This window comes from Saimiri boliviensis, chromosome 20 (assembly GCF_048565385.1).
Source record: "Saimiri boliviensis isolate mSaiBol1 chromosome 20, mSaiBol1.pri, whole genome shotgun sequence".
NCBI lineage: Eukaryota > Metazoa > Chordata > Mammalia > Primates > Cebidae > Saimiri > Saimiri boliviensis.
In genome coordinates, this window is record NC_133468.1 from 21,325,587 (window position 1) to 21,342,355 (window position 16,769).

Below are 16,769 nucleotides of genomic sequence, written 5' to 3' on the forward strand. Positions count from 1 at the left end.
GCCTGAAATATTTGTCTCTTTTGCTCCATTAAAAGATAATTCCATCTCTATGTTATTGCAACTTTTGTCTCTCCTGGAAACATTTTTGGAGGGAAACAATGGTTAATCCACTAAAAATCAGAATATGGCTCTGAGGAACTGTGGGCCTTCTCCAATGCTTACCTGGCTCTTGGGAGAACATAAATAAAGAGCATTGTGCATGGCTTCCCTAAAAGGTATGAATAATTGCAGTCCAGTATTTTATGAAATGATTATACCTGGGTGGATATTTTTTATATGCTAAAAATTGTATACGGTCAAATAGATTTGGGATATTCCAGGAGTAAGTAAAATTAAGCAGATTCTTTATTGCAGGTTTTCCTAAACTGTACTGTTTTAAGGTTTTATGACTCTATAATAGAGAGACAAAATGTGTAGTTACTCCTAAATATACTGATTGTGAACCCTTTTTCATGGAGCACATTACAGATTACTGTTTCTGAGAATAGAAATTAAGATTTACTAATAGTTACTTGCAGACTAATGATCGTAACTAAATAGCATTTTAGATACAAATAGAGGGTATGTGGTAAATTATTTTTTGATGAGGTGTTTTATTCAGAAAGTGCTGTAATGTACACATAAGGTGTTGTTATGTACAAGTCAAATTTATGAACCTTTTAAGATTGTTCTTAAAAGATTGAAACAACCATGCCTAGTGGGAACTATCCCAATAACATTGACTCATAATTCTCATTGCTTGGAGATTGGTTATGAAGACAGAATTAACACATTAAAGCAACTGCTATGTGACAATTGTTATATTGGATGCAATCCTAGAATATTTACCAATCCAAATGAGTAACAAAATTTTAATAAGTAATGAGAGAACAATAAGTCACCTACATTTCCCACTAGAAAAAATAAATAGTGGCATTAATTCACCTCTTCTAAATGTTCTAATTGGTTCCTGCTGTTTAATACCTTGGCACAGGATTGGATTTTTTGCACAGTGCAGCAATTCTAAAACGAAATATTGACTTAATAGATAACACAATAGATACGTAGATTGACAGAGAGAAAAAATTTTAAATGCCATGTTATAGAATAATCTTACAATTGTGAGAACATAGTTATTATGCGAATGTTTTAAAATGACATTTCTATTTCTTAGATCCCATATAGTACACAATTTTTATCGATATTTGAAAGAGAACATATCTATCATTCATATCTTATATATATATTTTATAGATCTATGTATTTGTCCTTCCTGATGAGAGGCTTGTAACATTTCATATAGCTTTAATTTCTTCAGGCAAATGCCAGTGAATTTGTAATTTAGTTTATTTATAGGCCTTCTGAATTATTATGTGTGTTATGTTTTTGATGATAACAGTACAAAATAATGTAATGACTCAGTTTCTTTAATTCCATGAATAAAATATAAATGATAAGTTTAATTTGCATACATTAATTAAGTGCTTCAGCATATTTTCTTATGATATCTTTTTAAAGAAATCCAATTTTTTTTTTTTATTCATCACTGTTATGAAATCTGTAAAAGTCAGGTCATATGTATTTGCATATGTTTTCTTTTAGTTTCTAATCACTTTGAGAGACTGCTAAATATTCCTCCAGAGAATATCCAAAGAAAAGAAGAAAACTAGGTCTGCTTTAAACTAATCCTACATAGTATACCGAGTTGGCTTTTGAACTTGACCACCCTGGAACTGTCATGGAGATTGTTGCACTTTCATCTTCAGAAACCGATGATGCAGTAGCAACATTTGCTTTCCATTTGCAATCTTCTATTCTTGGCTAACCTAAAATGAAGTCAAAAGGGTTGAATTTTCTAAGACCAGCAGTAGCCAGAAATAAATACAGTGTGCTGCTTTATTGTGTCAGATTCCAAAACCTAAAACATCAAAATAACTTTCACATTTCTTATTAGCAATTTCCAAAACTTTGGAGAGTTCTATAAGTGTGGTTGAACAGCTATGTTTTCCATTGTGTAAATTGTATGTATTCATTTAATAACGACAAAATCGGATGTAACAAAATATGTTTTCCATTAATTTTTGATAATTCTTATTTGAAGACTATCAACAGAAATATTTGTTATTATCTGCTGATAGTGTTCTAAGCATTTTACTTTTTTTTTTTTTCTGTCTGACAGCTCTGTGAAGAGGCTATTATTATTATATTAGTGTCACAATTTACAGGTTGGGAAATAGAAGACAAAGAGATGCGAGTTAACAGGAAGAACTAATACATAAGGAGAAATACATAATGAAGAACCTTGAATTATTCTTAAGAATTCTCTTTATTGGATGTCTCTTCCTCATTCAGAAAATGTTTATTTGGTGCCAAATGTGTGCCAGCACTATGCTAACAGCAACATGCAGTAATAAAAATGCAATGCATGATCCTTTGCAATATATAAACATCTGGAGAAAGCATCTATATAAACCACCACCAGCCCAAATCCACATATGCATTAAATAATTGTTTTATTAATTTAATAATGTTTACTGAGTGCCTATTCTACACGAGGTCTTGCCTAGCAAACACTGTCATTTTGACAAAAGTTCGCAGTTCTTAGTAATGTTTCTGTTGTTGGAAAACTACTCAGCATCTCTTACATAACCTGGTTGAAATGCTATAGACGTTCGCATTCCTCTGCCTACCGATAGCTTCTGTTATAATATTTATAGCAATGGATAAAAGAAGGTAAATACTGAAGAAGATTAGGAGAAAAGGAAGCTGGAAGGCCACATATACTCTGTTAGTTTAGACCTAGTCCTTCATAGAAGAAATCCTGAGTGTTTCATTTTCCTTTTCTCTTCTTTTGAAGATAGCTGCATTTGTAGAAAAAGTGAACATTTCTTGAACATGGTATGTATTTTTTATGTCCTAATGGTGGGACAGGGAATGCAGTGGAAAAATGCTTTCTTTGAGGTTGGTCACATAGATATGGCGTCAAGTCCTTACTCTATCGCTTGCCAGATGTGTGATTTTTAGCAAGGTAGTTAATCTCTCTGAATCTTAGTTTTCTCAACCATGAGATAAAGACAAAAGTAACTAACTTGCAGTATCAGAGCTCAATATTTCAAATAACATATACAAATACTGTTCACTTATAAAATCATTGTTGTGGAGATTAAATGAGATAATGAAAGTGAAGTGCTTAACAGAATTCTTAGTAAAATGAATAACAACTCTCAATAAATAACTGCATTTATTTTAATTGCTATCATTATCTTTTTCATCTGCTAGACAAGTGGTTCTCAGGGTTTTCATGTGTCACCTACAATAGAATTATCTGGAATGCTTGTTAAATAGAGAATCAGATCCCCATGCCAATTCCTGATTAGCTGAGTAAGAATCCCTACCGGTTTCTTGGGTATCTTAAACACAGTGTCCTTGAAGTAGAGGCTTTAGCTGTTTATAGAAAGGGATCGTGTCTAGATAACAAAGTGCCTAGCATATACCACCAACTCACGCAATAAATGGCAGTTGCTATTTTATAACATGCTGTCAGTTATTATCTTGGAAAACCAAGGAGAATCTTGGTTAGGACTAACTTTGTGGGAAATGACTACCATCATTTTTCATAAATAACTTTTTTCATGTTTATGTACTGAAAAATTGTACAGTGCATTTCTAAGTACTTAGTTTGATTCTAGGAGCTGTTGTCCTTTTGTTATTTTAAATTGGTTTATCAAAGGTAGGATTGTGATCGTCTCTGAACTATTTTATAACTGAGAGATCTGGATAAAGAATTAATAAGAAATTGGATTACATTTGACACAGAGGCCAGGACTGAGGATGTTGTCACCACATTAGAAAAGTTGAAATCATAAGAAAAGTACAGTTATCCAATGGGATAGGCATCTTAATTCTCAGGATTGGGTAGCAAATTTTATAGGGAAGTGAGGGACTTTTCTCTGAGAATTTGCTTACAGTTCAATTCACTTAATGCCTGAAATGTGTGTGAAAATCGTGAGTCTGAAATTTACCTTTATATATTAATTTATATATTTTTTAAAGACAGAGTTTCGCTTTGTCACCCAGGCTGGACTACAGTGGTGCCATAATAGCTCACTGCAACCTCAAATTTCTGAACTTAATCCTCTGGCCTCATTCTCCCAAGTAGGTAGGACTATGGGCATGTGCCACCATGCTAGCTATTTTTTTAATTTTTATTTTTTCATAGAGACAGGGTCTCATATGTTGCCCAGGCTGGGCTTGAACTCCTAGCCTCAAGTGATCCTCCTTGCTTGGCCTCCCAAATGGCTGGTATTATAGGCATGAGTCACTCTGCCTGACCCTGAAATTTACTTTTAAATCAAAGTTATATAAAAAAAGTTTTTCTAGCAAACCATATGGCTCTACATTAAATCATACTAATAAAATATTGCTGGTGTATAATCAATTAAAACTCTACAGTTTTGATTTCCATATAGTTTGTGGTGTTTACAAGTAATCAACCTTTTTAAAAATTATTAACTTATCCAGAAGCCTTCAGTTGTGGTATCAGAAGTTCAAATGCTCTATAACTCTTCCAAAAAACCCTGCAGTTCTGCATCAGATAAAGATGGCTACTCTTACGAATAAAAGGAACTGTAGATTTCTAGAAAAGCTAAGTCATATAGCTTGAGCTGTGCTGTTTGATGTAGAATCTCCAATTGAGTGTATTCTAGTTCTTTGAAAAAACAATTATTTTCTACCTTATTTCCTCTTTGGAGGAAAGCGAGATGGTTTGTTGAAAATCTTCTGGGGCTAAGAGTCAGGAATTGGTATTCTTCTCATCCCTGTCACAATGACTAGTCACATGTCAAAAGGCAAAGAATTTAAGCAGTCTTTTAAATTTGTTGGGTTGTTTTTGAAAGTAGGGGAGAAATGTTCATCTTGCCTATCTCCTAGACTTGTGAAAATTCAACTATCCAGATGCAAAACTTCTTTGAAAAGATAAATATGATATCTCTTCACATGGAATGTGATATATGCTTTTTATTTGGGTTTTTTTTTGAAGGGTGGGTGAGTTTGTAAGACATTATTAATATTCACTGGATTTTATGGCATACTTCCCTGCATAACACTGTTTATAGTCTAATATGTGCCTATTCATAGTTGATATATATTTGCTTACTAGCTAGGATTGTATGTGTGCGCATTTCTTTTGTACTCTGTCCTGTGGATTGAGAGTATCATTAATAACAGAGAACATGTCTTAGTTATACAGAATCACATCCCTAGAAACTGTACCCTGTTAAGCATAGTAGGTATTTAATAAATAGTTGTTGAATGAATGGAAGCATGCCTCCAAAATGCACTGTTCATTTCCAATGTACATGATACATTTATATCTACTCCTTAAAGCCAGTGGAGTTAATGTTGTTTTGAGTTTTTCTGTGGATAATGTTCTCCGAAGCTAGATATGTTACAAAGTCAAATTTGGAAATCAAGTATATGAATATTGAACAGATGATTCTTCTTTGTAATCACTTCTCTTCTGACTTGAAATTCAAATGTATTGTAATTCAAGTAGTTTATATTGGGGAGAATTTGATAATAATCAGCACTGTACTAATAATTTAAATTATATTTCTCTTCTTTTATCTTCTCACAGAGTAAACACTAGGGTTGTGTGATAATGTTATGTGATAATGTGAAAATGTTTGAGAGAATGAGATTCATAATCAGATAAACCTGGGTTTAAGTCCCAACTATACCACTTCCTACTTGCAAGAGAGTCTATACTGTTAATTTCTCTAAGCTTTTGTAAGTCTCATATGGACCTAATACTAATACCCGAATGAGATTGTCATGAGGATTAAATACAGTAATAAACTTGAAATGTTTAGTGTGATACCAAAGACATAACAGCCATTAGTTATATCTTTATATTATTTATATAGTTTATCTTCTAATCAGGTATTTTCTTCTGTTTTGTCTTGATTTTGTTTTCTGTATTTGTGTGTGTATGTTTTCTTTCACAGATGGATACACAACTGATGACATTGAATTTTACTGGCGTGGGGATGATAATGCAGTAACAGGAGTAACAAAAATTGAACTTCCACAGTTCTCTATTGTAGATTACAAACTTATCACCAAGAAAGTTGTTTTTTCCACAGGTTTGTATCATGGAAAATAATTAGGGAAAAATAATAATCTTCACCATATTTTGTTAAATGTCTTCATTTATGTTAGAGTTAGACATGTCCCAGGGAAGCACAATGACTTTAGAAGACAAATTCCCTGAAAACTCTCAGTTTCCCTGGAAGCCTATTGCTTCACTAGGACCCACCCTATTATTTTCTAGATCCCCAGCAGAGCTGTTGGGATCATCTCTGTGTATCTCATTTGCCAGAGACGGGAGTAGTTTTTCGAAAGACTACAGAAAGAGAAATGAAGACCTGGCTCAGAGCTGTTTCCCAACATTGTAACATTATGCATCCCACAGAATTGATCATAATCCTTTGAATCACTGGGAGAGCCAAGTTGCAGTTCATTCCAGTCTGATCATGGGGAAATTCTCCAAAGACAGTGGGAGGAATTCACATTTTCTTCAAAGGATAAGAATTTCTTTACAGATTTACCTCCTGTGTAAGCTGAAAGCTGTTTCAGGTGTTAAGATTATCCTGAGGCCTTTGCCATCTTTTCCCTTCCAGCATGGAGAATTTAGATGGTCATCCTTGATTTCATCAGCAAAATTTTTGCTTATTTGTAATAATAAAGCCCAGGAGAGGAATCATTTGTTAGATACTCATTTAGGGGAAAAATATTAAACCCACACGAGTATCTTCTTTATATTTTTCTTGTTGAAATAAACCCCACAGGCACAGAAATAACTAATACTGTAATGGCCCTTCTGCTAAGTCAGATACTTTTTGTGCCTACAAACCACTTCAGGCAAAAGCTGTGTGACTTGATAAAAATACAAAGTTGCCTTTAACTTTAAAAGAGCAGCAAATAAACTTTTCTAAGTTTGAGGTCTGCTGAATTCTTTAAAAATCTATAGAAATTAGTTCCTACTTAGAATATTCTATCATATTCAGACACTTAGCCTAGCCCCAAAAAACTAAACAAGGCTTTCTTCCAAACAATGAGAATGTCCTCTCCCTGGCTATTTATCATGTTAACTTTTTTTTTTTTTTTTTTTTGAGACGGAGTTTCACTCTTGTTACCCAGGCTGGAGTGCAATGGCGCGATCTCGGCTCACCGCAACCTCCGCCTCCTGGGTTCAAGCAATTCTCCTGCCTCAGCCTCCTGAGTAGCTGGGATTACAGGCACGCGCCACCATGCCCAGCTAATTTTTTGTATCTTTAGTGGAGACGGGGTTTCACCATGTTGACCAGGTTGGTCTCGATCTCTCGACCTCGTGATCCGCCCGCCTCGGCCTCCCAAAGTGCTGGGATTACAGGCTTGAGCCACCGCGCCCGGCTATGTGAACTTCTTATAGTCTAAGACTGTGCTCTGTTATTTATCTTGTTTTATTAAAGGCTAATTCCCCAGGTCATCACAATCAAAGGACCCAGATTTAGGAAGCTGATTCTTTAGTTGTAGCTCCCACAAATATTGCTCAAAAGCAATGATTCTCCACCTTTTGGTGAGTCAGGTATATTTTTAGAACTTTGATGGAAAAATTGAAACTATTAAAAAAGAAAAGAATACATATACATGAAAACCTACCAAAAAACCCCTCATTCCCTAAAGCATCACCACTGATCACAGACTTAAACTGCAATCTGTGACTTGAGAAGAGCTTTCTTTTACTACGACTTGAACATGCACCCTCACTCTCATGTAAGACTAAACTTACAGGATGAACTTACTAGGGAACAATTGAAAGAGTGACAAAAAGGACTGTTCCAGATTGTTCTAACAATTACAGAGGATGAGTATGTTTGACTCACTATATGAGGCTGAGCAGGGAAGAGCTGGAATTCTTTAAATGACTGATGTACAGGATGCATTCCACATTGAGTAACTCCGAGTAATTAGAATCTCAGGGCTCTCAGACCACTTTCGCAGAAGAATGCATTCTTCACCAAGAGCTAAAATTGAATTGAGATAAGATGTATGGTTTATGGACCTTTAAAGAAAAGCATCCTATAAATATTGATTGATAATGATGATGTTCTAAAATTGCCTTTCTAGGTTCCTATCCCAGGTTATCCCTCAGCTTTAAGCTTAAGAGAAACATTGGCTACTTTATCCTGCAAACATACATGCCTTCCATCCTGATTACCATCCTCTCCTGGGTCTCCTTCTGGATCAATTACGATGCTTCAGCTGCAAGAGTGGCATTAGGTAGGCCGTTTTATTACTGCTTGTGGAGTTTGACTCTGCATATGCATGTCTGTGTTCGCATGCACATCTTTTCCTTATCCTGAAAGCTGTGATGCATGACACAACTGAACCTCTCACACTGCAAGAGTTTAGCTAGAGACTTTGGGTGATCTGATTCAGCATTAAATCAATTAAACACAAAGTAAAACTTTTTCGTTTCAGTATTAGTTAGCTATATAGCTGTTGATAATGAGATTAGTCCCATCAGTTTGATATTTTTATTGAAACATATTTCATGTAGTATTGCATGCGTAATTATTCGATTTGTATCTGTGCTTTTTTACCTAAGAAGAGCTCCCTTCCACCTTTTTTTTTTCTGCATGAAGAACAAGAAGATGTGGTGTGTAGCAAAAGGATAAGCAGAAATAATTCTAAAGTCTTATTCACATTTCAGAGTAGCATGGCTAAGGGAGGAGACAACAAAGTAAGAATATTGGAAACTAATCTGTGACATTTCTCATCTTATGCTTGTTTTTTTTCCTAATGAACACCAGAGGAGAATAAATTATATTTAATGAAGATTTTTGTTGTTAACTTCAGACAAAATAAATTTATGGCCTTTTACACCATCTTATTGTGGATTCTGACTATTCCCTTTAAAATGTTGAATTGTTGATTTTTACCATGAGATCTCAATTCAATCATTACTTTCTTACTGGTTATTCAACAAATAATTGTTAAATACCTAATATACGCTAATTGTACTAAGCACTGGAGATAGAGCCATCTTCTGAAAGTTATACCTAGCAGTAAAAGATATACAATAAATTTAATAACCATATAAATTATATAATATGGTAAATCTATACAAGGATATAAAGCAAGGGGACATGAGTATACTAGGAGTGCAATTTAGAATAATTAGGGCAGACTTCACCCAGGAATTGTCATTGGTACAAAGACGAAGATTAAGAGCAATGTGGATATCTGGGTAATAATATTCCAGATGACTGCAAAGGCCCTGAGTAGGAACAATCCAAGAGTGTCAGCAAGAGGCCAATGAGGCCAATGCCAAGTTAGTTCAAGGATAATGTTAGGGAAAGAGGCCTAAAAGATCACAAAAGGGCTATTACAAAAGAGATGGCAGGCTACAGCAAAGGCTTTGCTTTTATTTTGAATGAAATAACCATTGACTGAGCATAAAAGTGGCATGATATGATTTCTGTTTTAAAGGGCTCACTTTGGCTCCTGGGTTAAGAGTAAATTGTGTGGCTCAAGTATGGAAGGAAGGAGAAGGAATGATCTCTCTTGCTGAGTCAAGCACTTGCGATATATACACTTGCAGTACCATAGACCTCCGCTGTCTGTAGACTAACCACAGTTATAACTTTTACTTAGTTGTGTGATGTCCTTTTCCCCTTCGGCAATGAAAGATTCACAAAGGAAAGGTCCATATCCATATCTTCAGTGTTTTGCATGGGGAATGTTGCTCAGTAAACATTTGCTGAATGAAAGAGTGAATAAAATATGCAAATATCCCATTTTTCCAAAGTTGAAACATGTCATCTATTTTGTATCTATTACAGGAACAATAAATAATCTATTGACTTTTTAGCAGACATTTTAAAAATGTCTTTACATGAGCAATTTATTATTAAGTTCAGAAATACTTTAAGATTTAGATAAATAGTAAAAATCAACACTGTCAGTTTCATTGCACACATGAGGTACAGAATCATCTGTAGTTGAAATGATGAAGAGAAAATTAATACTGGAAAATGACTCAAAATGACAGCTATAAAGAAGGCATGAGAAATGTAGGATACCTATATCTAAAGCATGACCAAGGTTTTATGGGTGTGCTCAGAATCAAATGCTCATATTTATTTTTTTCTGTAGCTGTTTCATGGTGATGTATAAAAACAAAATAAAAATTATGACATTATTACTAGTAAGACAAAATAAATCAGAAAACTATGTCCCCCCAAAATTATAGGAATGACATTTAACTTTTGGGATATGTTATTGGATAGTGTTCAACGACATGGATTTCTGAGTCAGAAAAATTCTCATTTCAGTGGTAACTCTGCAACTTTCCATCTGTGTGATCTTGACCTCTGAGCTTTGTCTATTTTCACATCACTCTTTTGCTACAAAGCTGGACTTTATTATACTCAGGACCATGGACTTTCAGTGCTTTTACCTTCCAATTATAGCTTAGAGGGAAACTACTCCCCACTGTCAGAGATACCAACTCAACAGGATGAACAATTACAGCCTGACCCAGTGTCACATTTTCCATAATGAGTCCTAGAATGCATCCGTGTTATTTACCTTGGCATTATATGCCTCATCCACATATATGAGGGCTGTGATTCCTGCTTCTCTGTTACCCTCCACTTCTTATTCTCAAATGCTTATAATTGTTTATTTATATTGCCTGTATAATGTATTTCTTAATTTCAGTACCCTTGCTGTTATTTTAATTGACTGCCCTTCCATCTCTCAGTTGGATTGCTCTGAAAACCTCTTAACTGGCATTCTTTACTCCTGCCTTGCATGCTTCGAACCCCATCTTCCACACTGCCACCACAGGGATTGTTCTAAATACAAATTGTCTCCTTGCTTGAAGCTGGCCTCTGCTCCACATTACCTCTAATTTTAAGTTCAACCTCCCCATTGGGCTCTCTGTATGGCCCTTAACCTCCACTCTTCTCATGATTCTTCCCATCCTGTCCTGCAATATACGCCCACAACAGTTTTCCTGAGATCATTGTAATAGGCTGTGTACTCTCCCCCAAATCCAATCTTGATATAAAAGCTCTCTCTACCAGCAGTTTCCATAAGTCTAATATGACTTTTGACCCCCAGTTCTGGGTTACCTGGGCGACTACCACTCATTCTTCAGAAATCAGCTCAAAAGTCTCTATTTCCTAATCTCTTTCCTGCCGCATCAGAAAGTTGACCTAGAGTCATCTCCATATTCTCAACTCTCACCTTACATGTCCATCATAGCATCTAATTCACATTAACCCCCCAGTGATATGTAACTATAAATACAAAAATATAATTAAAAGAAGTGTTCAAAATGTTCAGTATTCACTCTGAGTTAATTTGTACCTGTTTTCATACTCTATCATACAGCTGGTGTATAATAATAAGAGCCCAATAAATAGGTACTGGCATATATGCAAATGAACGTAGCTAACCTTTCCACATTTTATGAGAGAAGAAAGGAGATAGGAACATTATTATTCTAACTCTCCAATTTTTTTCAGGAATCACAACTGTCCTCACAATGACCACAATCAACACCCACCTCCGGGAAACTCTTCCTAAAATCCCCTATGTGAAGGCCATTGACATGTACCTGATGGGGTGCTTTGTCTTTGTTTTCATGGCACTTCTGGAATATGCTCTGGTCAACTACATCTTCTTTGGGAGGGGGCCTCAGCGCCAAAAGAAAGCAGCTGAGAAGGCTGCCAGTGCCAACAATGAGAAGATGCGCCTGGATGTCAACAAGGTAAATTCAGAGGGCAAGCCCTCCCTGCTTCTTAAACTTGTGGAAGAATGCTAGCAATACAGGTTGATGACCTTGTTGAACAAATGAGGAAACCAAGCCCAGGGAAGAGAATGGGTAATTTCCCCCAAAACACACAAACAATTAATGACGGAAGCACAATTAGGGACCAAACTCGTGACAAGATCTGGATGCCCCTTTCATTAACAGTAGGATTGCCCAAACATGAGAATACCTTTATGATGTTTTTCCATATATGAGTATAATACCTATAATTCTTTAAGTATTCTTTAAATGTACTCATCTAATTTATTTAAAAAGGAAATTTCATGTCACTTCAGTCAGTATTATTTGCTGGACAATAGCTTTAAATATATATAAATAATAAAATTAAAAAACTATAGTCTTAAGTTCTAATTTACACTAGGTGAAGTCTCTGGCCCTGAAATCTGCATTCTCTTTGACTTAAAAGAAAGATAAGCAAGTATAGAGATGTGTTAAATACCTACCAAGCAACAAACTGATACTTTTTCTTTGAAGCAATTAGAAAAAATAAAAGAAGAGTAGGGGGGAAAGGACAGTGTTCACCTTAAATGTCAATGCCTTGCACGTATACCACTTACCACTGCAGCATTTGACTGTATGAGGCCACCATCTTGCTTAAGTCAGACATGGCCAAAGAATTCCCACACAGCTGTAAACCCTGTTTATTTGTTAAGTCAGTAGTTTTCAACCATGGGTATCAATGGAATGACCTGCACAGATATTTCAAAATTACTAAAGCTTTGGTCCCTTCCCCAGAAATTCTGATTTGATTTTCTTGGAGAAATCATGAGCTTCATAATGTTTTAAAATTCCCCAGGTTACTCTAATCTGGATCTAAGTTTGGGTATTATCACTTTAAGGTTTTTGATGGTAGTCCCAGTAGTGCCAGCTCTCTTTACTGTCAATATTGAACTTCACCTGGCTTCCTGTAATAGCATTTTCTGCACTAACAGAATACTTGTATATTTATTTTCCCAGAGGCCATATTTAGACCTTTAGAAACAGCCAAAGAAAAGTCTTATTTTTATATCTGCCCTAAATACTGTTTATAAAGCAATATGTAATATTGGACCAATAAATAGTTCATCATCATGGGACTAGGAAAACATTAATCCTTCTTAAACCGTCTGGAATTATTAATTATAACAAAAACTGATTATTTATTTGATGTTTTAATATTTGTAACTTCAATTTAATTCCAAGAAAAGCACAGCATAAATAATCTCTGCCATTGAGTTTTATTTGGAGCAAACCATATGGAAGCTTCTGACTCAATAATGTTTTTTGCATATCCATAGGTCTAATATTTGGTTTTAGATTATTCTCTAATCCAAGGCACTGCTTGCTTAGAAGATGATATTTGCAACCATGCAAACCTTAAGTATGGCCCTTGGAAACCAAAAAACCATAAGGGTCTAGGAAACTGTCAATTTCTTTCCCATACCCAATGTTTTATTTATTGGAATCTGCCAATAGATTCCAACCTACCATTATGGTTCTTTCAGGCTGTCAAATGAAAGAGTATTTTATAAACCTATTTTCTGATGTAGGAGTCCTAGTGAAGAAAAGAGAATAAATAAATAACACTATCTCATAGGACTTCAGTTTGAAACGAGTCTAAATCAATCACATAATGCAAGGCTGACTTAATAAGATATCTCATCTCTTTTGACTTTCATCTACCCTACTTTTTATACTAATTTGCGTTTAAATGATAAAGTTAAGACCTAGAGAGAGGAGGTTTTATACAAATTGAACCTGTAGAGCTTCAGATATTACTAAAATGAAATAGAGAAAAGTTCATTAGGAAGTTACCCCATAGTGGTGAAAAGCCTATCCTCTTGGCTAAAAGTAAACCCTGCAATTCAAGTGATGGAATATGACAGAACAAGTATACCAGAGATTATCTATTATTTTTCAATGGTTCTCAAAGCAGGGGCATTTTCTTCTCCCAGAGGACATTAGGCATTGTCTGGAGACATCTTTCATTGTAAAGAACTAGGGGATGAGGTTTACTACTAATATCTAGTGTGTAGAGGCCCAAGTTGCTGCTACACATTCTGCAGTGCACAAGATAGCTTCCCATGGCTTCCTGTTTTCAAACATAAGAAACCGAGGTACTGAAAAATTAATATCCTTGTCATCTAAATATTCTTTAGCAAAGTGGTTTCTCCATTTTCTTTGAGCAGCATGTGTAAGAATCAAAACATCACGAGTCATGATTTAGAACAGTGGTTCTGAACAAATATTTTAGAGTCTTTCAGGTTCAATATTTACCTCCCCATTTAACAACTGTGTGACAGTAGGCAAAAAAATCCAGGCTCTCTGTCCCTTTAGTTTCTCATCTGTAAAACAGGGTTAATTCCTCTCTTATAAGGTTATTTATGAACATAATTGTGATAATGTGGAAAGAGGATAATAGAGTCTTCAGTACATGCAAGCACTCAGGAAGTGATAAATATTAATAAAATATTAAAATATAGTAAATGGTAGGCATCATTACTTTTTTTTTTTTTTTTTTTTGAGACAGAATTTCGCCCTTGTTACCCAGGCTGGAGTGCAATGGCGTGATCTCGGCTCACCGCAACCTCCGCCTCCTGGGTTCAGGCAATTCTCTGCCTCAGCCTCCTGAGTAGCTGGGATTACAGGCACACACCACCATGCCCAGCTAATTTTTTGTATTTTTAGTAGAGACGGGGTTTCACCATGTTGACCAGGATGGTCTCGATCTCTTGACCTCGTCATCTACCCGCCTCGGCCTCCCGGCATCATTACTTTTTAAAATAAAATTTGCAGTCCCCACACTTACTGGTAATGCCTGCATGTGTGTTCTACACAATCTACCAAGTGGAATGCAGTAGCATCCCTAAAGCAGGGTTTTGTTTAGAGAGGAATGTTTTATGTTAGAAGTTTTAAAGTCACATCAAGAAAATCATTTTTCAAAGGGCATTAGCTGTAAAATCTATAGCAAATCAACGACATCAAACTTTCATAATTATTTCTTAGAGCAGAAAACCTACAACCCATTTTTGTTAGATTGAAACAAAACACTGACCATCAAACTTTACAGATTCCCACGGTTTCTTTGTTCACCCAGCATGCAAGGTTAGAGAGGTCCACGTTGCTCCTGATTATATGGTGCTGTCTTTTATGTCAGCATCATGAATAATGCCACTCCATTTCTTATCAAGAACGTCCCTTCTTTTTAACTGTAAATCTATAGTTACTCTTTTTTCAAGATCGAGCACTTATAATCAGCTAAATATTGTTGGCTGCTGTGGGAAAATCAGGAGTGGGATTAAATTTTTCACCTTCCTTTGATGATTTTCTAAAATGGAAGCAGTGTGTCAGATCATCTAAAGTGATTTTGAACTGTGCTCTGTCCTGAGGTCACGGAGGGTTGAAAACGGGAAGCCTGCCCAGTGGGAGCCCAGTGTTGATTCAGCCACATTTTTTTAGCCTTTTTTCTGTATTAGCTTCCCTTAAATTTTTGTTTTAATAAGTGAATTTGCAGCTCTTAAAATAATTCCCATACTGTCATTTAACTGATGTAAAAGCTTATGTTCCTAAAGAAGGTGAAATAGACAAGATCACATAGCAGGTTTTTAAAAGGTTTCATCTGGATTTCTCTATCATTCTCCAGAGTACATACAAGGGTGCTGGCAAAAAGAAAAAAAAACCTGAAAAGCTGATTCCATGTTAGTTTATGAATTCCAACTCAGTTGATTTCACCTGAAAAATTCCATCTAGCTGCACATGAAAGTTAATAAGCAAGTGTCACTTTCACAGTTGTCTTCATGTGACAAGTTAAGTAGTAAAGTACCAAGATTTAAAAAATTAAAACAACATGAGGTCTACTGAATATTTTTCCCAAGTGTCCTTTGGAGTAGCTTAAACACGATCTTTATTCTAATTCTAGGAGAGTCCTTCAAATTAGCCCCTGCATTCTTGTGTGTGTGTGTGTGTGCGTGTGTGTGTGTGTGTGTGTGTGTGTGTGTGTGCCTCCTATTGGAATTTGCTTTTGATTGATTTCTCCCACTGTTCTTGCCCGTAGCTTCAAGTTTCAACTCCCCTTACTCTTCTTTAAAGCTTTATATTGTTTCCTTGTTTATTTTTCTGCCAAATATTAAGAACATGCGTATTTGAGAATCTAGTTATTCTTGCCTTTTTACCACCTTGGTACTTGCACATGTCAAATGCACCTGCAATCACCAATTTTCTAACTAAAGCTGCACCACAGAGATCTCCATTTGAAGGTGTTCTTTATTCTGCATTCATGGGTGCTGACTCTTTGTGTTGTCTTTATTCACTGTGCGTAATCTTTTCTAATGCAGAGCCACTAAGATCTTTTCAATAGATTTATTTCTACAACTTGGGATTTGGTGTTTTTAAAACAAAACATTTTTTAAAAAGACTTATTCAAATTCCCAGTCTCTGTTAGCCTTGATCTGAAGGATTTCTAAAGACCAATAGCATTTATCTATATCCAATTTACTTTAACCATTAGGCCTAATCTAGTAGCATCAGTCGATTTAATTAGTACATTCTCTACTTTGTCTTCCAGATTTTTTATAAAGATATTAAACAAAATGGGACCCAATATCGATCCTTGTGGGACCCTACTGGAAACCTCTCCCCAACTAGACGGACTACCAATTACGATTTCTCTCTGTATACGGTTAGATAGCCAGTTTTTAATCCATTTATTTGTATTTCTGTTGGAGCCAATTTGTTTAGCTGTTCCCTTACAAAAAATGTATGGGGTCTTTGCAAATTACCTATGAACATGTATCCACAGTCGGGGATAAGTTAAAATTTTTTCAGGAGACCTTACTGGGACTTTCCCAGGTTTGTTTTTTCAGTATGGCTTTGGTGAACCTCAGCTTCAGTGTTTCGTTCAGGGATTATTGTTGTCTTAGGGAAA

At 35.5% G+C, this 16,769-nt stretch overlaps 1 protein-coding gene across 3 annotated transcripts in view; it reads left to right on the forward strand.

The window, feature by feature from the left end:
* The window catches only part of GABRB2 (gamma-aminobutyric acid type A receptor subunit beta2), a 260,683-nt gene that overhangs the window by 209,120 nt on the left and 34,794 nt on the right, over window positions 1-16,769 (forward strand). For 2 of the 3 annotated variants that reach the window (XM_010345325.3, XM_074390678.1), the window contains 4 exons: window positions 5,985-6,122; window positions 8,149-8,301; window positions 11,559-11,803; window positions 16,410-16,523. In XM_010345325.3, coding sequence (XP_010343627.1) covers window positions 5,985-6,122; window positions 8,149-8,301; window positions 11,559-11,803; window positions 16,410-16,523 — 650 coding nt within the window. The remainder of the gene's footprint in view (window positions 1-5,984; window positions 6,123-8,148; window positions 8,302-11,558; window positions 11,804-16,409; window positions 16,524-16,769) is intronic. The other variant, XM_074390679.1, reaches the window with a different exon arrangement.